The 25676-nt window shown below is 40.0% G+C and overlaps 1 protein-coding gene across 1 annotated transcript in view; it reads left to right on the forward strand.

Annotated features, from left to right (window-relative positions):
* The window catches only part of TIAM2 (TIAM Rac1 associated GEF 2), a 135949-nt gene that overhangs the window by 74192 nt on the left and 36081 nt on the right, over positions 1 to 25676 (forward strand). The window contains exons 10-15 of the mRNA XM_062490049.1: positions 2454 to 2516; positions 6745 to 6912; positions 9633 to 9743; positions 10168 to 10246; positions 11156 to 11248; positions 12279 to 12539. Coding sequence (XP_062346033.1) covers positions 2454 to 2516; positions 6745 to 6912; positions 9633 to 9743; positions 10168 to 10246; positions 11156 to 11248; positions 12279 to 12539 — 775 coding nt within the window. The remainder of the gene's footprint in view (positions 1 to 2453; positions 2517 to 6744; positions 6913 to 9632; positions 9744 to 10167; positions 10247 to 11155; positions 11249 to 12278; positions 12540 to 25676) is intronic.

Here is a 25676-nt window from a genome sequence, read left to right on the forward strand (position 1 = left end):
TTGTTCCCTGACCCTTGATTTTTTTAGTCACAGAATCTCTGATCAGCACTTGAAAACTGGATGTTCTTGCATGTCTGGTAGTCTGTTGTGGAATATTTAAACAAGCCTATCTGTACATGTCCTACTATAGACACAGAGCTGATCCAGCAGATCCAGTGTTGCCAAATAACACATCAGGATTTTCTGGTCCAGTGGTTTGTCTTTTTAATAGGTAAATACCACTGGCCTTAAGCTTCTGCCTGTTACACTTGTTAGCATATTGATCGAGGCGTGTTAGCATAGTGAAATTGATTAATAAAACTCAAGTCTGTCTCACAAAAGAAGGAAGTAAAGGAGAAATTTTCCCTAGGTCATCCTTTTCATATACCTTCTCCTGTGTTCCCCAGAAGCAGAGTCTGGTCTGGGAATCCTGCACCTCTATTTCTTTATTAATATGAGCCCTGAGGGAAGGAATTTTATGCCCTTTAGCTCTGTTCCCAGCAGAGCTGATACCTTGCACTGTTTTTAACTGGGTAATACATCTTCCCCTATGCTTTACAGCCCGTGAAGGGGATTCTGTGGAGCTCAGGGACAGGAAATATTATATCTGTGGCAAGGAGAGGAGGCTCCTGCTGCCCTCCCAGTACTTTTCTGAGCAAAGAGAAGGGAGGTCTATTACAGGCAGAGGTGCCCCCAGTGGGTCTTTATCCTTCTTTTTTCAAACCTTGCAATCAGCTGGCCCAAAAATGTTTTCATTTTCATAGACAAGTTGGGGTTCTTATTTTCATTGGTTTTTTTTTTTGCAATTAAACATCATGCAGTACGAGTAAGGAAATGTGAATGCTGAGTGTTGCCTGTAAAAGTGAGGAATTTTTATGGGCATAGCTTGAAAACTGAGCCACGAACCTAGACAATAGCTGAAAGGAGAGCCACATCCTTGCTCAGACTTATGTATATGCACATAATTCTATACCAAAATCAGAGTAGGCCTGAGACTTTCTTGTCTCTTTCAGCCAACTGGGTTAAGCAGAGAAGTAGAAGTTCCTTCTCTGCTCACTCTGTTGAGATGTTTCTGTCAAGTAATAGATTTTAAAAGTCTTGCTTTCTTGGATTTAAGTTCACTTGACTGTAGCTGGTATGTTTTAATCTACAATACCTCTAGCTTCAAAATCAGATGGTATATTCTTGAACATCATTGTGTCAGAGGAGTTTTAAATTTTATCTTGTTTATTTTTATGGCATTAATAAAAATGTTCACCGTTTCTGTGCTGGGAAACTTTTGTAAACATTAATGAAGTGGCTCAGTCTTCTACAAATCAATTAATAAAACTGCACTGAAGCAGATGGGGGATGTCTGGGCTCACATTATCCTCAGTTTCTTCAATGCTTGTCTGCTTTTTTATGTCTAAATGGTGAACTGTTTTGACAAATCACAAGCAATAAAATACTTAGATTACATCTGTGGGTGAGACAAGGAAGTTCAGAAGTGGTACCCTTTATTTGCATTGGCAGAAATTGGATTTTGTATGAAATCTAGAGAGAGTTTGTTGTTGTCCTGGATTATCTGAAAGGCTTTTGCTAATACCAAAAACCCCCAAAAGCTCAGCTGTTAGTCTGATATTGTCCTAATTTGTTGACTTTAGAAGGAGTTTAAAAATGTTTTTTCAATTTTCAGTTTAGGAGGGTAATATTATTTACTTGCAAATCTCGATGTCATATAAAGTGTATAGGTCTCTCCTTGTGTTTACACCAGCCTTATCACTGAAATATCTGTATCCATAGTCATTTATTGGATTTTTTTTTAATAATTAATAAGTTTAGCACCTTTGTGAGATACCAGTAGTTAAATTTCCAAAGCATGTGGGCAATGTACATCTGAGGTCCTTCCTTCATCACTTCCAAAGCAGATGCAGTAGTCAGCTGCTTTCATTATTTAATAGTGTGAGATTTGGGTTAACTATGCCTTTAAAGCTAAGCTAAAAGTTTCAATTGATAGTGCCAAGAAAACTGGTTAGAAAAGATGAAAAACTGTAGGGTAGGAGGTTTTAGAAACCAGCAACAATGATGGAAACAGTCCCTTGAAGTCATGTTGAGATTTGTGGCTCTCCCTAACAGTATCCTGAAGGGTGAAATTTATAATTCCAGTATAGTCTATGATTTGAAGGTAAATGACTTTAATCTTATTACTAAATAGTAGATAGGAAAAAACAAGAAGGTTTTATATGTATTTGAATCGGAGCGTGCATGTAGCTTAAGAGAAAATCTGCTTAAATTTTCTTCATATGGAGAGAGTTGTATTTCTTTATTACTTCTAGTCAGAATAAAGCAATAAAAAGTACAAAAAGATCCCTGGGGCTTAGCAGGTTGATATCTATTCCTTAATTTAGTTTTATTTTTTGTTTTTTTCGAAACAGAAAAGATGTAAATGTGTTTATTTGTTCAACCTGCTGATTTATCTGTGATGTTTTCAATAGGTTTTTGATTCAGCAGGAGCACATGGATTTGCTGGCGTGCAGCATTCAGCCAACTCTGCTGAGGTACGATATGCCTGTTCTCATTCTGCATCATCATGTTTTTGAATTCCTGAATGCATTTCTCTAAGGTAATGGTGGAGCTGGTTCAGAGACCCTAAAAAGGTTCATAAAATGTATTTCTTGTTAGATGACAGGATTAAAACACTGATAATGAAATCATTTTAACACAAGTTTCTGGGCATTCATTGCAAGCTTTTAAAAGCCAAACCAAACCCCTAGAAGCTTCTTCACACATTAATGGATACAATCTGTACACTGTGAGAGAGACTTGGGGCTGAGCTTATTTGAAAGCATCCTTCACAGTATGGCAAATCATAGGATGGTTTGGACTGGAAGAGACCTTTATAGATTATCTAGTCCAACCCCCTGCAATAAACATGAAAATCTTCAATGAGATCAGGCTGCTCAGAGTCCTGTCCAGTCTGACCTTGTTGGTTTTCAGGGATGGGATGAAGCCCAAAGTATAATTTTCTTCTTTTGTGCTTCTACAGAACCTTTGTGTTTTGAGTTTTAAGGCGATAAAATCTGTGTAAAGTCTGTGGACTGTCCCATCAGAGAAGTGAGATTTGATATAAAGCTGGAGATTGACTAAATAAAGGAGAAGGATGGAGCATCCTTCAGCCACATTACCCAGTAAATAGCTGGGATTGATGTTCTCTTATGCCCAGGGGGAGGACATCTGCTGCTGCTGCTGCTTTTCCCTGCCTGGCCTCAGTCATGGTCCTTCTCCATTCCTTCAGCCTCCTTGGGGCGTAATGTTGCCGTCCCCCAGTCTGAAAGAGCATCTCCCACTGACAGCATTTTGTCTGTTCTTTGCAAAAGTGGATTGAAATACCTGAATTTCCTTTGTTACTTGGCCACTTGCCTGTTATTTTCTGGAGTGGGAAAGTATTTAAAACAAATAACTGCTCTGTTTTCAAAATAAGTGGTAATTATGGGTTTGAAATCAACTCCTGTAGAGAACACTTAATAAATTCCTCCAGAATGTACCATTGTGTGTGGTATAAGATGGCATCCATCTCCCATTGCAGAGAGAGCAAACACAAATCATTCCTGTTCAAACATGCTGGAATGTGGAAAGGTTTGCCACATGAGAAGAGACCAAGTCTCTTGGGCACAGCCCCTGAAGGTTTCTCCTGAAGGGCTGTGACACCAGTCCCTTGGTTGGATGCTGATCCCTGTTGAGGTTGGGAGGTTGATGGAGCTGCCTTATGCAACATGGTCTGCTGTGGTTCTCCTGTCCTCTGTCATAGCAGGAGCATTTATTCTTCCTGAACCTTTCTGAGGAGCCAGAGAAATGTTTTGAAGGCACTAGGGAGCAGGGAGAATGAAATGTTCTCCATTTGGTGAAGTGTCACTAAAGGGAGAAGGTCTGTCTTCTTGTCCCAGCTCTAGATAAAGTAACCTTCTCCAAATTCAGGCAGGGGCTCAGAGCCCTGTTCCCCAGGTAGAGGGGGGCCATCAGAGATCAATGTGTCTGCAGGTTTTTGACCACGATTTCAAAATTTAGTGGGGTTGTCTTTCAAGACTAGAAAAACCCACACAATTTAGGTGCTGAGTAGAGCTCTGGAGCTAGAAAAACATTTTTTTTCCTTATTATTTCAACCCTATTTCTGAAACCATTTTTCAATGGGTATTAAATACAGCGTGGGCATTTTTAAGATCCTGACATTATGGTGAATCATACAACAACTCAGAAATGATTCATCATAACTTGGAAAACCGTTACTCTGGCATCAGCCTGGTTTCACTGGCTGATTTAAAATACAAAAAAAACCCCGCAAAAAACAGAAAACAAACACCGCACCAAAACTTTTATGAAATGCTGCCTGTGGAGGGTGGCAAATGACAACTAGTGAAGTCTGCCAGAGAAGCTGTATTTTCCCTGAAAAGGATGATAAAACCAGAGGCAAATAGCGGGAGGAAATTATGAAGTAACCTATTGGTCCTGCACCAGCCCTGTGGCACAACATGTGACAGTCTGCAAATCCTGGCGCCTCTTTCTGGAAAATTGGATGGGTTGTTGTAGCTTCATGTGGCAATGAATGAATGAACTATTGTGGAATCGGTCACTGCAGGCATAACAGGAAAAAAATATCCCTTTTCATGTCAGATTTTCTGAGATGGAAAATGTGGATGAAGCAATGGTTCCTTGACTGTAGTTAAGGAACACAGAAATGCTTAATAACAGAGGGAAGTTTATGTCAAATTGTATGCTTGAACATCGGTGTACATGGCAAAGAAAGGATGTAGCTCACATTGGCTGCAGATCTTGCTGTCCTGTTACAAAAGCTTACATCAAAAGGTGCCCTTGAACCTATTTCTCATCACCCTAATCCCCTATGATTATTTTTTCATCTCTGGCAATAGTGAGATTTATTTCAGTTGCAGAGATTTGAAGTGCTAGTGTTGCAGTGCAATAAACCATTGTAGAAGTTGCAAACCTCCCTTGCTGAGGCAAGCATAGTATTGGTTTTCCCTGGAGGAAGCCACCAGGGAAATTCAGCCTGACTCATTTGTGCTAACCTCTTGCAGCCTTCCTGCCTTGTCCGTTTCTCCTTTCTGTTATTTACACTGTGGAGGTAGGTCAGGCAGTTGATTTAGTGCTGAGAGGACTACAGTTCCACAGGAATTATCTTCTTCAACATCACCAGTGTTACAAGCAGGCTGTACCTACAGCCGCCAAGGTCAAACTTCACCTAGTGTAGATTTCAACACTGCATTAATTGCAGTAGCAGAACATGACTCCTGTTATGTATAAGTTGATGGATTTCAGTAGGATTTCTGTCACCTGTGTTAATTGAAACTTCACGTTCAACTGGTTAAAAGGGATGGTTGAAATCAAGACAAACAAGATTAATGAACAGACTTAGTTCATTAATATTATTCCACCAAACCAGTGTTATTCTGGCATCACATTATTACTATGCCACAATCTGGGTTGTCTGCAACCTGAATTTCTGCATTGTTTGGTAATTACCTGGATAGGATTGCTTGCATCATCGTTCTTAAGCCACAGTTGTTATTTGCAAAAAAGAAAGTAATATTGGTCTCTTTGCTGCTACTGACGGATTGTTGTCAACAGCTTTGCTGCCTGCAGCAAGGGAGAAGAGTCCTTGTGCAGCTTTTACAGCAGCTTTAATTGTGGTGCACCCCAGGGCTTGTGTCCTGGTGGATAGGGGGCAGAATTGTGTGCTCAAGGGTCTTTATGTAGGCAACAAATCCCCCCAGCCCAACAAGCAAACAAAAATTACTAACAAAAAGCATGAAGGAGGTAAGGATGCCTGAGAACAGCTCAGGATATCTTAAGATATGCCTTGGGTAGAAGTCTTGCCACTTTATGGAGTTGTTGTCCCTTTCCAGTGACTGCATAGGGAATCAAGGGAATCATTAAATGCCTTGATATAGATAATTAAGTGATGTCCTGAAGAGTCTGAACCAAATAATATGTGAAACTCCAAATTCTGAACAGCTCTTGGTGTTTGTCTTCTCCTTGTGTGCTTTTTTTTTTTTTTTTTGAAACATGCAGCCTGAAGTGAAGTACAGGAGAAAGTGAAGGGTGAGAAAGTGATAGGAAATGTATTCAAGGCTGAAGTTATTTGGTCAAGCGAAGGAGCATTGGAAAGAGGGAGAATGTGGAGCAAAACGGTAAACAGGCCATGGTAAACCCTCTGCTGCCAAGGAAACACCATATTCTCAAACTGTAAATAGAACAGGAGAACGTTATTCCTTCTTTAGTCCCCTGTTTTGTTATGGCTAGCCTTGCTCCACAGTGCTCTCTGCTGGAATTTTCTTGTCATTGTCTGTCAAAATGACACTGGTTCAATTTATTTATTTATTTACTTACGTAGTTACAGAGTTATTTTATGTATTGGTTAGGTAAAATTGTAGCTGTCAGTTCTTCTTAAAAGTTTATTTCCACTGTGATATTATACCAGGTAGCTACATATTTCCACAATCAGTTAAATCAGTTATTAGTATGAGATAAAGGCATGAAATTCCGTAATGGGAAAGCACAGCAAGTTCAGCCTGACCTCTAGAAAATCAGGTCTTTGATGATGAATGAGAGCAGCTAACAGAACTCCTTCCCTGACTTGCCCTGAGGAAAATACACAGCACTGTTTTTGAATACTTAGCCACTGCAAACTGCTAATGTAATTGCACTTTTTGTTTTGTTTTGTTTTGTTTTTTTAACATCCACACATATTATACCTTTCTCTCTTGTTTCCAGCAGCAAGTTGATGATTTTTTGAATGTCTACTGCTCAGTGCCAGAGAGCATCCAGAAGGAGAATGCTTGGGAAACACAGACCTATGTTCATTTCTGTGATGGCCAAGCAGTGGCGCTAACACTCAAGCCAGAGCACAGGGTGGAGGATGTTTTGTCTTTGGCGTGCAAGGTACTTATATTTCATGCACAATTTCACCTTGTAAATAGCTGTGGACTCAAGAAGGAACGTAATATATTAGTGGATGCATAAATAGGGAAAAATGTGATAAGATTAATATGTATAATAATACAGTAATGGCATAATATATAATACTAGTAATACATAATAAGCATTTCCCTGTCAGTGTCTCAAGGGACATTGCTCTCTTTCCTTAGTTGTAGTTTTAATATGCTGTAGCCAAGGCAGCAGGGTTGTGGAAAGGTTTTCAAAAAGTGTTGCTGGAGACAGCACACAGGGGGTACTTCAAGAGCAGTGACAGTGTGCCAGGTTGTCAGCCCTGGGAAGTCTCAGCACGTGTCCACTCTGTGTTGTCCTTGCAGCAAACTTGGTTTTCTGTGCAAATTAATTACAGGGCAGCAACAGGGACTGGTTGAGTTAGAGCCATCAGATTAAGACATTTAAGACTGCTGTGACAAAGGCTATCATATAGGTTTGCTTCTGAAAGGACCTTTTTAAACTTTTAATTAAATACAAGCTCTATTCATGAATTTCAAAGAGTGAGTTCGCTTTGAAAGTCAGTGTTGGCAATTTGAGAGGGATTGCTGTATATCATGGAACAGAAAACTGAATCACAGGTTGAAGGTAAAATAGAAATACCAGTTTTATCTATGGACAAAGCACTTCTGGAACATCATAATATACCCAACATTTCTGCCTCCATATGTGTCAGTGCTTGAACTTAGCTCTATAACTTCATGATTCAAGTCACTTAAATTATGCTAAACAGCTTTCTGGGAAAAATAACTCTTTACCTCCAAGTTCTGTTTGTGCCAACTGGTAAATATATTTTATTTACTTCACAAGGGGAGGAACAGGAAAAAAACGGAGTCCCGTGCCGGACAAGATCCAGCTGTAGCTTTTGGCATAGGTTACGGTGAATTTCCATGTGAACTCATTGAACTGGTTCGAAGTTAATGAATTTTGAAGCTTTAATGGAGGAAAGGGCCCAATTTAATGGCTCTTTTCACGTGCTAATGTTGAGTGGGAAAGAAAAAGAAAAAAAGCTTTTAACAGTCCAGAGTAAACCATAGTTTTAAAAATCAAAATAAGCGCACTGATTTAGACAAGTCCCAGTGCATCTCCAGGGCTTCATTAGGAAGCAATTATCTTCTTGTGGCTTCTCCTGGTAGAGACTGAGTCCTTGAGAAAATGTTTAATGTTTGTCTTTACTTTTGAAAACTTGGCTGTACCCAGTCAGGCTGAAGGGATTGTCTGATACACGACTTGGCCACCAGGTGGCACGGAAGACCCAGAACATTTTGGCGTCCTTAGGGCGCCGTAGGAGACCCCTAAAGGAGGAAATAAAATTTCTGAAAGCAAAATTAAGTTGAAAAGGAAATTCCTTACCTCTATTACTCGCTCATTCCACAATATTAGTAATTATAAAGCTGACTTTTAATTTTCATTGTTTGTATTGCATGCAGATTTAGTTTTAAATCCCTTGGTTTTTTTCTTAAATGTTTTTCTGTTTTGTCTTTCTGTTCTGTGTGTAAAGCTTTTCATAAGCATTCTCTAATGCTGAATACTTTCTGCTCATCTGTCCTGGTTATTTTCCTTCTTACATTTTCATTCTGCTCTGGTGAGTGTAAGGAATCTTTTTTCTTAACAGAAAATGCTTGAATGCTGTGTGGATAAGGCTAAAGTTCAGAAGAATTGTTAGGGCTTTATTTTTCACCTTCATCCATGCTTTAGGGGGTTTATACTTTTCTCATTTCTGTTTTCCATCTGAGGTTTTTGGATAGCACGTATAAAAAAGCTTGTGCACTTGAATTCAATTTTTCAGGAGACAGAACACAAGTAACTTGTAAACTGCAGCATGTAATAAAATGTTAATTGCCAGTTACTCAATAGAGTTAAGATTTTGTAAGCTGCTGATATGCATTAAAGGGGTTAGATAACCCTCAGGGAGGCTGTCGGTCCTCTTCTTTTGGAAATGTTGCTTCCTCCTGTTTCAGAATTGTTGGTCTATTAATATGCTAAAATGAAATGTTTTGTGCCATAGTCTCACCAGTATCCTGATTTTTTTCAGAGCCTCCCATCAGGGGCTCGGCACTTTCAGGTTAATATCCTTTGGGAATATCCCTATTTCCCTTTGGCTTCCTGTTGAGACAGGATCTTTGCTTTTACCTCATGTGGTAAAAAAAAAATAATAAAGTAGGGGAAACTCTCTGATCATAGATGAAACCCAGCAATAAAAATAAAATCGAATAAAGACAAACCCTTAGGGAACCAGCTTGTCATCCCATTCCCTCTCCTAACTGCCCATACGTGCATACACATTTTCTACATCAGAAGCAAAAGCTGCTGAGCAGACCTGAATCATTAGAAGTAGTTGTAGAAAAAGGTGGTTGTGAGTATTAAGTTCAAAAGGACAGAAGACTGTTGAAATATCTTTGGAAACATACATTAATGCTCAGTTAATCTAATAGCCAAGACATAGTGTTTATGAAAGGATTTGGGAGGATCATAAGGTAAAGTGGAAATAGCACTGTAACCTATTTTAAGCAATGCATCTAGTTTTGATTATACTACAAAAATAGGTAGAAAATTACTTTTTGAGATTGCTTTTGCATTATTTTTGAAGCTTGTTGTGTGTGTGTCACTTCTCTGTCTTCCAGGATCCTGGAAATAAATAATGAATTACAAACTCCATTTTTTTTCTTCTTTAGATGAAACAGCTGGAGCCAAGACACTATGGCCTACAACTCAGAAGACTGGTTGATGAAAATACTGAGTATTGTGCTCCTGAACCATATGAATACATAGTAGACCAGGAAAGTGTGGCTCCTTTTAGTTAAAGTTTCATGATGTCTGTAGCTGCAGTTGAGTTATCACCTACAAATATGTGAAATTTAGATCTAAAATAAGGTTTTAAAGCTGCTCTGGGTGTGCTTTCTGTCATTCTGGTTCACAGTTTTGAGTGGTTAGGCACTGCAAACACTTTCTTCAAGAAATGTTTGAGGATCTGAATGAGGTTTTCTACCACAAAAGTAAAGTGTCAGCTTGTACTCCAGGGTGGGTTTTGGGTCTTTGGCTTTAGTCCCACTCATAGCAGTTGATGCTTACACAGTAACACAATTCTCTATGTAAAGACAGCAGAGTCTTGATGCAAAGAATATTGTGCTTGTTTCTCATGCTGTATCAGGTGTTTGATGCTTATGTTTTCATAATTTGATGACTTCTGCTACTGTTCTTTTCTAACAGGTGTATGATGAAATAGAAATTTGTCCATTAAATGTTTATCATGTTCATCTTACAAAGACTGAAAACATAAGTGATTATGGTAAGCTCTCAGGAATTTTTCTTTTGATTTTTCTCATTGCCTACTTTCTCTGTTTGGGACTTTTTTGTTTCTGAGAGCAGATAGAGCCATCCTTGATAGCTCAAAGTGTGAGTCTGCAAAGAGCTCGAGGAATAAAGACCCAAACTGACTGTTTTACACTGGCAAGTGCGTTTCTTATGTTTTGGAAGGGTCCACTTTCTAATTTCCATACAGTGGCCAAATAATTGAAGTATGGGCTTGTCAGAAAAACTAATGTCGTTTGTCAGGACTAATATAAGTGCTCTCAGTCAGGCAATGCTCAAGGTTTGCCCTTTTTTTTTGCAGTGGGATTCTCTTGTTGGTACAGTGTCAAAAGTATACTTTGGGACTAGTTCTGAGAAGCTTTTTGTCCATGGGAGGTAGTTATGCCTAGGAATAATTACATACCTTGCAAGGATACCTTTTAAAGGCAGATTTGTGCTGTGCTTCAGCTGCAAGTCAGTTTTAAATTATTATTTTCTGGCCTTTCCTATTCATTAGTCTAGTATGTTTTGCTGCTTTATAGTTTGGGTTTCCAGTTTTTGGAATTGTTTAGTACACCTCTATGTCTGATGGACTCTCTGTAGAACCCTTACTGTAATGATAGGCAATTCTGTGTTACGGAAATGTCATGGAGCTAAGGAGGAAAATACTTCTTTTGAAACTTAATATTTTTTACAGCAGAGCATGGCATTTTCTGGGAGTTGAGAAGTCTTACTAATTTTAACAGGCTTTACAATGACTGAGTAACTATGTGATAATTTCTATGTGCTCTATGTGTGTGTTCATATGAGAACTATCTTCCTTCTCATGTAAAGTCTACTAAATACAGCAAATAAAAGGGAAATGTTCCCAAGAAAGTTTATTTGATTTAAACTTCTTTTACTTCAGGCTTTGCTGTCACAGCCCAAGTTGCTGAAAATGAGCATCTCACCCATATCTTTGTAAGTGATGTTCTCCCTGATGGACTGGCATACAAGGAAGGTACTGTATCCTGTTTGGGTTTAAAAGTATTCTTCATTATCTTTTTTGAGTCCAAAAACTTGAAGGAGCTTTAGTCTTGCTGTCTGAAATGTTTCTTGGTTTTTACTGTTCACAGTTTTCTTTCCTGAAGACCATGGAAAGTATGTAATAGTAGGAAAAATAGTGTACACAGAGTAACTGAATTTTCCTTTCAGTGTAGTGGGGACAATTCTTGTTCATCCTTGGAGACAAAGTCTGTGTTCAGCCATCCAACGGAGTGCTTTAGCACAGAGGAATAAACTGGAGAAAGAGTTCATCTCACACTAGGGAGCTTCATGGGCTTGATCAGTTTCTGTGACCCATTGCTTCCACTTTTGCTGGCAGAAAGCCTTCCTCCCAGACCAGTTTTCTGCATACATTTCTGTGTGCACCTTCCCACTGCACTGCTCAGAAACTGTGCCTCTCTTCATTGGCATGTGTGAGGATCACGTAGGTTCTGCTCTCTGAAAAACAGCCCCAGAGAAATGGAGACAGAGATATTGATTTGCTACCTGATGATAATATCTACTTGGTTTTGCTGACTTAGAAAGACAGCACTTGCCACTGTTTAGTTTATATCAAAGCTGATAAAAACTCAATCCTTAGTTGTTGCAGCTTTGCATGAATAATTTGGTCTGCATGACTAGTGCCTTGTTCTTCACAGATGATGAAATACGTGTTATGGTGCTGTATAGTGATGGTATCTGGTTGTGAGAGGTGTCTCTATTCTAATCTTCTTGAAAGTTGTGCTGCTTTCCCACCCACCCAATTCTGTACCATTTTTAAACAAAACCATCTTGATTGCTCTACTGTGGGTAGCACCTATCAAAGTAAGCAAACTTGAGGTCAATCTGTATAATTATAGTACAAATAAAGTTCCAATTGGTTCTAATGGATTTGTGGCAAGATTAGGCTATTTGAATTCAAACCAAAAAGATAAAAAGCGGGTCAGCATAAGGTTTAGGTTGTTACCCTTTTAATTATTTTTTTCTTTGCTTTCTCATGCTGCCAGGGCTCCGAGTGGGCAATGAAATCCTGAGCATAAATGGAGAGGCTGTATCTGATCTTGATCTCAGGCAGATGGAGTTACTGTTTTCAGAGCGAAGTGTAATGCTTACAGTGAAAACGAGCCATTGCAGGACCCAGCAACCCTTATGTGTGTCCTGGTCAGATGGTGACATTTCCAGGGATCCAAAGAGTTTGTTGCCCCCTCCAAACCAGTCACAGCTCCTGGAAGAGTTTCTAGATAACTTCAAAAAGAATGCAGCAAATGGTAAGAAATTGATAATAATTCTTCTACTTCCACCTCACTTCAAATATCACTGTTTTTTAAAACTCAGTCAAGATTAAAATTATGTGCTTGCCTTAAAACCACAAGTACAAACTGTTGAAGTTCCATTTGTGCTCAATATCTGTCTGTTATTATTTTTTAGGGAGCAGAAATGGAACAGAATATGATTATGTCTGCAGGGAAATGATAATATTTTAATCTGTTTGTCTGTACTATCCAGTATTATCAAGTGTTCTCTTAACTGCTCTGTGTCATCTTGAGTATCTCCAACACATCCATTTCCCAGGCATCAGTGGTTGAAATGATGTGATGGCTTTCAGAAGCAGAGTATTGTTCTGTGCTTGCCATGCTTTCTGGGTGGCAAAGTAGCACATACATTAAGGGTATCTTCAGTGCAATAGTCATCATCATCTCAGAAAGGAGTCATTGAGCTCTGCTCCCATCCAGTGATACTGTGCTCCTGTTGGGTACAATGGCCACTGTGCAGAATAAAGCCTGTGAAAACAGCTTTTGTGGGGATTGTTCTACCTGCTCATATTCCTTACTCACTGTAGTGCCTCTGTTTTAAGCACTGGATGGGGGATGTAGCCTAACAGTGCAGGGTCTGGGTGAGATCCTGATGGGTTGCCATGTGAAGAGCACCAGGCAGGGAAGGTGCCTATGTGGTAAGGAATGCTCCTGGATGACATCACAACCCCCCAGCCCCAAGGAGGTGCCAATGCCCACTGCTGGGCTGCCTTTTCAGCTGGAAATAGGAGGTGGCACATAGAGGGCCTCTGCCACTATGGGTGGAGATGAGCCATGGACTCCCTTCCCTTCCTTTGTCTGATGTTACTTCACTGGAGAATCACATTTTGTGATACCAGAAGACTTGTGAATGTCTGTCTGAAATAGAAAGTACGTGGGGCTTTGCACCCCTTACTTCCCACGCCTTGACTATTTTTCAAACAAGACAAAAGCAAATTTAACGAGATTTTCAGTGTAAAAGGTGCAATTTCGTCGATCTGCCTCTGGAGGATGCTAGTAAAATTCTGCAGGAAAGCTTGCCATGATACAGTGCTGTGAGAAGGGAGCAGCAAGAGATACAAAAAGTGATTGCTGATTTTTGCATATAATTACAATGGCAAGTGTTTTCTGATTGGAATTTTTTCGTAATTAAAAATGGGAGAAGAGAAAGAATCACACAGGAGAAGTTGTTTGAATGGATTTAATTATAAAGCAATTTTATTGGGTCATCTTTTGAAATTAAAAAAATCTGAATACAAGATTTGTGATTCAGTAAGTAGCATCTCTCTCAGGGGCCTTATTTCAATTTAAAATGCCATTAAATTGACTAGTGGCACATAAAAGTTAGTGTCATAAACCAAAAATTATGATAGAGCTAATTAATTACATAATTATATCAGGGCTATCATTGAGCTTGTTGGCTTGATATCATGGGCCAGCATTACCTCGAGTATTCAGTGTAATAAATGTATGTGTCCATTCACTAGATTCCTCATTCCTTAGGGATAAATTTGCAACCTGTGCAAATATTCCATTATAATAGGAAATTACTTTAGTATGTATTATACTTTAAGCATTAGTGGATAAAGGGACATAGTATATTTGCTTTTCTGCTTAAAAGCAGTTAAGGAATATTTATTCTATTCTGAAAGGGACCAAATAGTTCTAAATTAAGCTTCGTGAGAAGAACTTTTATGTTAATTGAATTCAGTGCTTAGTGTCTGATCACCTGATCAGCTCAAATGGAAACAGATGAAAATGGCATTACTTTGAATTACTAGATAATCATAAAGGGTTTAACTGTTCTGTGTCCTGTTGCTTAGGAATTGAATAAGATGTTAGCTTAGAAGAGGGGATATTTAATGATCCAAGCAGGGATTTGGAGGCCAAGGACACTTAAATTCATATCCAGTCTTTAGGAAATTCATAGAATCATTGTGGTTGTAAAGATGTTGAAGGTCATCAAGTCCAATGCTTGACCAAACGCCACTATGTCAACGAAACCATGGCACTCAGTGCCACATCCAGTTGTTCCATGCACACTTTCTGTGGATGATGAATTCACCACATCCCTGTGCAGCCCGTTCCAGTGCTTAACCACCCTTTCAGTGGAGAAATCCTTCCTGATGTCCAACCTGAATATTCCCTGGTTCAACTTGAGGCCATTTCCTCTTGTCCTATTACTTGTTCTCTGGGAGAAGAGGCTGACCCCCACTTAGATGCAGCCTCCTTTCAGGGTGTTGTGGAGAACAACAAAGTCCCCTGTGCGCCTCCTTTTCTCCAGGCTGAGCACCCCCAGCTCCCTCAGCCACTCCTCACAGGACTCTCTCTCCAGACCCTTCACCAGCTCTGTTGCCCTTCTCTGGACATGCTCCAGCCCCTCAGTGTGTTTCTTTATATTGAGGGATCCAAAACTGAGCACAGCACTCCAGGTGTGACCTCACCAGTGCCAAGTACAGGGGACAATCCCTGCCCTGCTCCTGCTGGCCACACCATTGCTGATCCAGGCCAGGATGCCATTGGCCTTCTTGGCCACCTGGGCACAGCTGGCTCATGGTCAGCTGCTGTTGACCAGCACCCACAGGTCCTTTTCTGCCAGGACACTTTCCAGCCACTGTTCCCCAAACCTGAAACACTGCATGGTGTTGTTGTGACCCAAGGGCAGGACTTTGCACCTGGACTTATTGAACCCCAAACCACTGGCCTTGGTCCATCGATCCAGCCTGTCCAGATCCCTCTGCAGAGCCTTCCTGCCCTCCAGCAGATCAACACTCCCACCCAGTTTGGTGCCACCTGCAAACTGACTGAGGGGGAATTTGAACTCCTTGTCCAGATAAATTATAAATATGTTAGACAGGACTGGCCCCAGCACTGAGCCCAGAGTTACACCACCCATGACTGGCCTACAGCTGGATGAGCTCCACTCAGCACCACTCTCTGGCTCAGCCATCCAGCCAGTTCCTAACCCAGTGAAGAGTGCACTTGTCCAAGCTATGGGCTGGCAGTTCTTTCAGGAGAACTCTGGAGGGAGACCATATCAAAGGCTTTACTGAAGCCCAAGTTGGCTTTCCCTCATCCACTGTTTGGGTCACCTTGTCATAAAAGGAGATCTGGTTGTTCAAGGAGGTCATGGCTTTTTTTTAAACCTCTGCTAGCTGGGCCTGATCCCATGGATGTCCTCTTTAATACTGTTCTGTCTGCTTGGGTAGAGTTGTGCGAGTCACTCTTGAGACCACAGTTTTCAAAAATAATCTCTAACATTTGCTTGTCCATATTGAGTTTGTTCTTCTGAAGTAGCACCTCTGAAAGTCAGTTAGTGCTGGAAGAGGGGACCTTTTAAAAAAAATCAAGCTCTATTTGGCTGAAGGTACATATCAGAAGTTAAAAAAAAACCTCAGTAATTCTGCTGTTGATTCCCTGTTTTTAGAAATTAACCCTGTCTTTCTAGAGTGCTATGAGGATTAATGAGCTAAAATTAACAAAGTGCTTAGAAAATGGAAATTATCAGTACTGAGTCACACAGTAATGCCCTGCCTAGTGGTTGGCAATGACCACCATGGAAAAGGAAAACAGAACTTAAAATCACTGACTTCATATAACTTGGACAGTAATAGCATGTCCACATTTATTTACAGTTTTGTAACTGTTTATTGTAACTCTGATGAATGCCTTTTCCTACATATTCTGCTGTGTTGAGGACACCCAATTATACCTCCTGGCAAACCTTGGCAGCTTTTACTGTGCAGAAGGGAAGTGATTGACTTTCTCCAAAGCCACTAATTCTGCCACTCCTGAAAATTATTCCCAGGGAATTTTTGGTGAGAGTGATTCATTTTCTCCAAGAGGTTGTTATACCCTTGTAGCTGTATTTTGGACCTGCTGTGGTTGTATCATTTGATCTCCCACATGGCACCGCTATGTCCCTGCTGCTTAGCTGCTTGGAGAGTAATAAGCTTATCCTGGAAAAGAAATGAGATGAAATACTTTTAAAGAATGCACTCATAAATGTGGAGCAACTAAATTTACTCCAAGCTCCAGTGCCAAGGAAGTTAAAGAAATATTTATGTAGAATTTAAAAATGAGGAAACTGGACTGAAGTTCTCTCAGCTGTGGAGCAAAAAAAAAAAAAAAAGGAAAAAAAGTGCCTCATTTTATGATGGCATGGATATTTAACGAATAAACAACAGAGAAGGCACAATAATTTAAAACTATATTTAGGGCAATGCTGTGTGGGTATGTGCTATATCTATAAATATACCATATCTATGGCATGAGGCAGGAAGGTAGATGCATTAGTAGGTGTGAAAATCCATTGCAGAATGTTAGTTACTGTCAGAATTGGGCAATTTTTCTTTTTCCTCAGCAAGTGTGGTTTTGCCAAAATAGTTTTTGGTTAGCTGACACTGTTGAAATCAACCCTAATTTGTAAATAGAACTCTGTGATTAAAAAGAAAAAAAAAAAAGGTGGGGGATGGCAGGTTGGCAATGCTTTAACAAGTTTCCATGATGAAACACTTTCATCTCTGAGGGCTAGAAAGTTTAATGGAAAAGAAATCACTTTAGAGAAAAAAAGGAAAGAAGAAAATTAAAGGGTAAAAAATAAGTGGACATATTGTTCCTGTGCTCCATGTTGTGCTCCTCACCTGTGGGGTAGGGTGCTCGCCTTCTGTGCAGGGTCTGGGTTCCTGTCTGGCCCATCTTTCTGGAAACGTAGTCCCAGGAGCAGTGAAGAAGTCTTGGGTGCTGCTGACAAGGAGGAGGCTTGCTCCTCCTCCTCTTCCTCTAGCCCCATAGCACTCCTCCCACCCCTGTGCTGGCAGCAGCACTTGCTGCAGCCCCTGCAGCTAATCAAGGAGAAATCTTTCTGCCCAGCCCCTGCACACTCAGGGAGTTGAACTGATGGGTGCAGAGTTCTGACAAGGGCCAGAGCCAGGTAAGGAGAAGGAGGAGCGGGGAGCAGGAAGGTGCCAGGGGAGAGCTGGCTGCAAGGAGAATTGCTCTCACAGGTAGAAAGTTCTCGTTCAGTTGAGCTGCCCACAGAACACTGCTTTAGCCACTTTGGAGCAAGGGTTTTGCCCTCTGCTTTCCTTTCACCTGCACTGATGCCTGGGCAGCAGTGTAGTCTGGGACATGCTGGATTGAGCCACTCCTGCTGAAGTTATGCTGTACTGTATTAAGGCATGGCTGGAGTCAGGGAGGGAGAGAGGCTTTGTGCCTTTTGACAAATGGCTGGGCTGTGTGCTGGAGAGGAGCAAGTACATTTTAGCTCCTGATCTGCTAAACATTGTGTTATTTTTGCAAAGTGTCAGTGCTTCAGGAGGAGGATCAATGGCTTGAATCCTCACATGGAAAATGGCTCTTCTGTTTACCAAAATATGAGCAGCATCTTATTTCAATCTTAGTAAGCTCCCCCAGAAGCAAAGCACATCAGTTGGCCACAAGTTTAATTTTTATATGACTAAATTATTTTTAAAAAATGACCTTAATAATAACAACTGATTTGGATTCAATTCCAAGGTATTTCCTGTTTCAAATGTACTTGGCTTCATTCAGCTTTTTCAGATACCACCGAGTTGAGGGAGGAAGACAGAGGTTGGCTCTGCTGCCAGCTGTCTCTCTGCACATCACTGTGCACACCTTTCCACATAGCATCCTGTACATCCTCTTTCAGCCCCAGCCTACCCTTAATATCAGAAAGATGTGTGTCCTTCTTAAGAGACAAAATTAGGAGGATGTTGGTGCTAAGGTGGCCTCTAGCTCTGACATCTTGGGGCTGTGCCTGGACCACTGGCTCAGACCACTCCGCTTCTTACTCTTTGCCCACAGTTTTCTGTAAAAGTCTTTCATTTCGTAAACTAAAGTAAAACTAAAACTTAACTGAAAAGAATTTTGAAAATGACTTCTACTTTTAGTTCTGCCCAAATCAGGTCCTGTTTGTTTGCCTAGATGCTGTTTCAACATATAAATTCTCTTCATTGTGGTGTAGGGCACCTCCTTCCTTGTGCTTTGTAAGGTATCAAAAAAATTTGGTTTTATTGTTTCACAGGAAATTCCTTTGAGCTCAGGAGAGGTGAATGTGGCTTCTTATCTTCTCAAGTCCCAAGGATGCCCACAGTCCTGTTAGATAATGGGCTGTGATCTCTGTTAGTTGTGCAGATCTGCATACATTGCTCCCTCATGCCTGGTGGATCTAATACCAGGTATCTGATGGTTTTGTGTAGTGTAAGGCACCATGTACTGGGAAAGCCTCTCTGTAACACAGACATGTAGTGATCTGTGCAGCATGACTGCTTATCTGCCTGAAAACAGATGACTCAGCTGTGCTTTCTTTTTCTTACTTATTACTCAATTCGGTGTGAAACCACATAGATGTGGCAGGACACGCTCGTCAGAGCAAGCACAAGGGGCAGGCTGTATGCTGACAGTAGTCTTGGACAGCTGTGGTGGGCTTGCTCCGGCTCCAAGCTGTTTGTGTAATGTGAGCACAAGTGTCTTCGTCCTGCACTCTTGTGAATTGCTGGGAAAATACTAGGTCTGACCTGTAACAATACCTGGGGCTGTAGCAGTGTAGAGGTCAATTCAGAGAAAACATTTCTCTCTTCAGAAGCTGGATCCATTGGTGCACTTGTTGCCTACTAGATGTTTTGCAATACAAGTGTTTCCCAAGAGTGGTGGTTTAATGAGCTCTTGCTGGCACTTGACAAACTGTCCTGTGGGCTTTCTGCTAGATGTGTGTGCACCAAATTAAAAGATTGCTTATGCTATAAAATGCTCTTCGTTGTGCTTTCCTACTGAAAGAGCATTCTGTTCTGCCTTGCTAAATGCTGCTATGATTTAATACCTGTGAAGTCAGTGGGCCACATTGTTGGGGTGTTTTTTTTCCTGGTGTAAACTTCATTAAACCCTGTATAGCTGCACCTTCTGGCTCAGTGATATGTAGGCATAAATCATCATATTGCCCTTCCTACTGAATTCTGTAGAGTGACAATATGGATAGCAAGGAGGTTTATTAATTACAATAAAGTTGGAGACCTCCACATATAGACTAGAGCTGTAGGCATGATTTAAAACACATCAAACAGCAGATGTTCTGTGCTTCACAGAGGTAAGGTAGTTTGGGTAATGATAAAAACTGTCTAAGCTAGCCATAAACTCTTGCTAAACTATTAACTAACCTTTCCTCTCATTTTTCCTTTCTGTTTTCATTACTTTTGTGCCTATAAATCTGAGATGGAGAAGAAAATGTACCGCTGAGGTGGTATACTTGGAACCTGGCCTCCAGGGAAACTGTAGGGAAGAAAGCATTTGTTGTGCACTTAGGAAAAAAATGCATTTAGGTAACAGTCTGAGAAGCTGGTGTGAAGTTTTAAACTTCAAACTGAAAAGGCTGAACAGCTGCCCAGCAGGCAGATACTTGGGCAGAGAAAGTTTAGAATGTTAAATAACCGAATAGAAACACACCACCGAGATGCAGGGGCTAATCAGGCATTGCTACAGAAGTGAAGGCAACTATTTCCTATTATGTTGCTAATTTGTATCTCCTGTTGATTACTGAATTAGCTAATGAGTCAAATGATTTTGCCTCACTATGAACTGTTAAGGACAAAGGAATCTAAAGGACTCTGCTCCAGAATCAAAATGGATGTTTCTGTAGATACTTGGAAAAAAAAAAAAAGGAATATAAGAGAGCATAGAGCAGCCTATAGAAAGTCAAACTTGTACAAGTAGGTGGCTGATTGGAGTGAAGCCACTGTTCAGCATGTTACCCAAAATGTCTTAAGAAAGCTGTATGATACAAGAATATTTGTGTGAACATACTGCCTTTTTCTATACTTGAAAAAGTGGAATGCTAAAAGAAGACGTGTCACTTTCCCCACTGAAGGGTGAGAACAAAGGAGTAAGGCTTGTCCTGCTGGATCACTTCAGATCCTAACCAGAAGCAGGAATTCCTCTTTGTCTAGGCAGTTTCACATATGCAGATAGGAGCAGCCTGGTTGCATTGTACATTGGGAAGCATGTAAAGCACCTTCTGATGTTTCTGGTTTGCTCCCCAAAGCCAAAACATATGGATGAGAGGGGCCATGAAGGGAATCTTCTTGGTTGGTCTGTAATTGCATGTCTTGTCTGGTAACAATTAGTCTAGTTAGTGACAGGCCTCTAGTAATTCTGTGTTTAAGAATCCTGTCTAGGAAGTCTGATGTTATGACAGCTGTATGCTAATTTTCTTTTGAGGTTTTAACATATGGAAAGGACTCCTGCATTAGTTTCCAGCTACCCCAAGGAGTCAGTTGTCATAGTGTTGAAGCTAACTCGAGGTATACCTTTTAGCCAGTTACAAAACATCCAGTCCACCAAAAAGTGATAAAAGCCAAAATATCTTACAGAGATTTAATAATTTCTGAATTAGTAAATTCAGTTGATTTTATTTGTGTTTTTCTAGCATGCTCAGTTTTTTAGAGACTGAAGTTACTTGAACTAGTAAATCCAAGTCACGATAATTTAGCAATGAGAATTTGAGCTAGTTGCTATCTGAAGTTAGTTCAAAATCTTTCAGAAGAACTTAAAAATTTCCTAGGCCAAGAGAGAAAGGTGGTTTTAAATCAATAATGAATTTAGTGTTTCACTATATTTTTTAACTGTTGGTTAAAGCAGCGTGAAAGCTGTGAACTACTGTACAGTTAGTAACCACCATTACTGCCTTCAAGTAAATTTGGATTTACTCCAGCATTGGAGTGAATGCTGTGAATACTAACTCTGGGGAAAATAATGGACTGGCACTGTATAATAGTTAAAAATTTACACAGATTCCATGCATTGAGCTAACATGAACACTCACTTAACTGGAAATTAATAAGAATCTGCACTTGGGGCCCACAGTACTTTAGTCTCTTGCCCAAATCCATATAGAACTTCCATGAAGATAAGTGAACCAAATTGCTTTGGCTTTCAGCTTGAAGTTGTAGAGAATATGGTGTGTTTCAATGGACATCTCTCATCTGTGGCTGCAATCTACCTACCTTCTCTTAAAAAACATTTTTCTTAATGTCAAAGTTACCTAGAGACAGTTTTCAGCCTAGAAATCAAATGTGACAATAAAAACTCCTAATGAATAATCTCAGTGTGTAGCAGCCATCTTTCATACGTTGAGGCCTGTACTAGTAAGATGTAAGAATGCGAAGAACTGACTTGTTAATTTATTTGCTACTATGTCATGAAGAGGAAATAGATGAGTAATGAGGTAAAGTAGGACCTTTCAGTCTACTTTTCCTAGGTGGAGATTAGATCTCCAGTTATTACTCGAGCTGGACCATTCTTGTGTCATGGTCTATGAATTTTTCCTCAGCTGACTTATCACCAAATTTCTAATAATCTTTCTCTGGCCAAAGACTGTTTAGAGAAAAAAAACCCTGCTTTTATTTGAAGGCCTTGAAAAATTCTGTGTCTCCAAACACCTCTTGATATTTACCCAGATGTGGGCCTTAATGATGGAAACCCTGGAGCAGAAACTCCAGTATCATCTTGTATCACAACTTCACTAAACTTACCTAGGTGTATCCCCACAACTTCATCTTCTAGACCCTCCTCACTTTTACTAGCAATTGTTTAAGTGCAAATGGCCATTGTGGGACAGTTAATGAATTTTCCATGGAATCTTCTGTTGCTTTTCTTCTTCATGACCAGAGTTGTTGTGTTCTTCGCAACCTAGAGAAAAATCTAAAGGGCTGTAGAGATTGTGTGGGCTCTGTCATATATACCAGCTGGTGGGTGTCCCTTCCGTGCTGATCCCAGGGGACAACATGAGCCAAAGAACTGAAAAAACTTATCCTCACATAAGCAAGACGTATGAGTTACTCATAGCTGAACTAGTGAACCCAGAACCCTTCATCACTCCCGTGAAACTTGGATGCCTTCTTTAATAGAGATTGTGAGAACGTCTCTTGAAAGACATTTAATAAATTCCTTTGGATCAACAGTTACTTTTTGAAAGATATTTCTTGAAGTTCTTCAGAAAGGAAAAGGATACAGAAGGAAATGCTTACAGATCTATGTTTTCAACTTCATTACAAAAGAGTAAATATACTGTCGAAAACATGAAATCTATTTGGTTGTATAGAACCAAAAGAAATAAGCACACACATGCTACCTGCCAGGCTGAACTGTTTAACTGAAGTTATGAGTGCTGGTCTCTGAGGGAACATTTTTCAAGCTCATTATGCTGATATTTTTTTCTTCTCTAGGCAATGCTGAAATGGTACACCTACCACTCCCTGTTTTTCAGTAAGTCTGAAGGCATGAAGACCACCAAAGCTTTGTTCCTTTCTGAGAGTTGGCTCAGACTTTGGTATTATTTGCACCAGGGATTTTGGAAATATTTGTTATCTTCTCTTGGAAGATTACCTTTCTCTTGATAGTAACATTAGCTGGAAAAATATGAGAACTGTAAGCTTATCATAATTAACTGATTAGGCTGGAGAATTTGCACAACAATGAAAAATGCAGCTTTCCATACACCTGGCTTAATTTTATTACCCAAATGTAATATCTCATTTCCAGATAAATCATACAGCCGATTATGGAAACTCTCTGTAATAGGGAGTGGGAGAATATCCTACACGCTGAAGATCAGCTGTGTTGTGTTTTATTGGTGTTTTCTAAAACATTTGGGAATTACTGAAAATATTGAATACATTCTTTCCTAGTGGACAGTGTGGACTTCCTGCAATCCTTTACTGTTGTGGATCCTATTTTTTTTTTTCAAGCTAAAATTCAAGTTTTATTCTCAGAAGTAAGTTGATGCCCACCTTATTGCTGTTTTGCATCATCTGTTTGAAATCACTGGACAATACCAGTGTTTAAGAAATGCTGTCAGTTGCTCTGATCTGAGGTCAGGGTATCAGTCTTTTACAGACTAGGCCAAGCCCATCATAACTGCATGAGTGCCACTGTATCTACAGCATCTAACTAACTGCAGATTAAAAAGTGCAGCTGAGAGGACAGGAAGTGAGAGTCCTCTTACCCTTTCAAGTGCCAGAGAACTACAAACAAGAAAATGATCAGTTTGTTGCAGTGGAGTTGTTAATGAACATCAGAGCTGGAGTCAGCAAGAAACTTTGGTAGGACAACTGTTGGGGCTTATAACCCATATGCACTTGTGATATAAATGTTTTCTTAGTCATAAACATCCTTTGCCAGGATCTTTAAGCACCAGTATTAATGAAACTTGAAGTATTTCTTGTGCTCTACTGAAGAGACAGAGGCATCTGGCTATTTTAACCTGTGTAGCTGTATTATGTATGTATCTCTGTAATGTTTGTGCTATGCTGGTGGTAGACAAACCCAGGATGGGAATTTCTAGACTCAGCATGTCCAATCCTCAGCTTTTTATGGCTTTGGACAACCCTATTATTACATTTATCCTATTCCATTTTAAAATAGATTGTTTGCATTATTTATGCCTAGGTAAGTCTGTTCCAGAAATTTATTTGTGTGATGGTTGAAAGCCAGCCTTCTATAGTTGCCAGCATAGACATATTCCTGACCAGTGTAACGAGTGATCAGTTTCTGCTGGCCTTGGCCATTGCTTAAGTAGCTCTAGCTCCCAACTACATGTTGTCAACCCCTTCTCCACACTTCCACATTTTTCTTTCATGTTTCCAACTCATGAGTCACAGCTTATGGAAGCAATGGTTCTTACAGGTCCCTGAAAATCTCTTCCATGTGATTTCATTCTAGGACTGTGCCTTCGTCTTCAAGGTCATCCATATCTCCTTTATTCATCTCCAGTCATGCTCCTAATTAATGCTCTGTATTAACTTTGAATGATTTGAGTATTTAATTGGAGTACTTACTATTGTACTTTTTTTGCTGAGGCAAATAATGAAAATTTCAAATAAAATTAGTCCCCAGGTCCACCTTGGACAAGAGATACAGTCTAGCCTTTCCAGGCCTAGGAGTTAATTCAGACAAGTCTATTCTCTTCTTACCTTCTAGCCAGTTCTGTCTTGTTTTAATTCCTATCCTTTTTGTTTTGGCTAACAATTTCCCTTGGGATGTTATAAAAGTTTTTTGTTTCTTTTTTTTTTTTTTGACTAAGTTTCCAGAAAGTTATTTTTATCCTATATTTTTGTCTTTAAAAATGCATTTTATTAAAGGCGGATGTCAGATTAGTTTGACACAACCTGCTTACTCATAATGTATATATGTTATATTCCATTTATCTTCACATTTCTGATATTTCTTTCCCTGAATTTATTGTGAAAACCTAAGGTTACTACATAGGTTACAGATCAGTATTTTCCAAAATTAGATTACCCCAGCATTCTCATTCTTTATTAAACATAGCTATTGGATTTTATTTGCCAGCAGTATTGCCTCATGTTCTTTTCCCCATCATCAGTCGAACAATTTACTAAAATCCTTGCTCCTGAGTTTCAGTTTCCTATGCCAGATTTTATATGTTGAGAGGTAAAGTTTAGTCCTCTGCTTAGCTGCTTGAGTGCAGTATGGCTTGCACCCACCTCAGACATGGTCACTTTCTGATCATTAGTTGCTGTCCTGCCTTACTCATCCTTGTTTATTACAGACATATTTCAGCCTGGTTCAGCCAAGCCTTATGGGACTGGCTTTACCATGGACTTTTTAGAGTCAGGATCTCTGTGTTGTAGGAAACATTTGGTGATGTGGTGAGTGGATCAGGTGAAGTCAGGGATACCAGGAAGGACTCACAGCTGCTAACTGCTAATCAAGCATCTTACCTTAGCTGAGACAGCCTGGATCGCCTGGTTCCAACAAAACCTGTGACTTCACCTCTCACCTTCTCTCTCCTACAGCTGAGGATAGTTATCAAGTAGTGCACAGAGCAGCTGCTCCTCACACATCTGAAAATGATGCCCTGCAGTGGTCTTAGTTTATGTTGGAGTGAGAGACTGAGTACATTTAATTTTCCAGTGTTGTCTTCTCAAGTAGATGTAGAGAGAATTTTTATTCAATTTATCATTGTCTTTGGAGTGGCAGGTGGAAACACTCCTTCTTGCCATAGTTTGAAAGAAGAGGTGGTTACACCACCTACACACTGCTTGACATTTGATAACACTTGACATACTTGTGATGGTT

The sequence above is a fragment of the Cinclus cinclus genome, chromosome 3 (genome assembly GCF_963662255.1).
Source record: "Cinclus cinclus chromosome 3, bCinCin1.1, whole genome shotgun sequence".
Classification (NCBI taxonomy): Eukaryota; Metazoa; Chordata; class Aves; order Passeriformes; family Cinclidae; genus Cinclus; species Cinclus cinclus.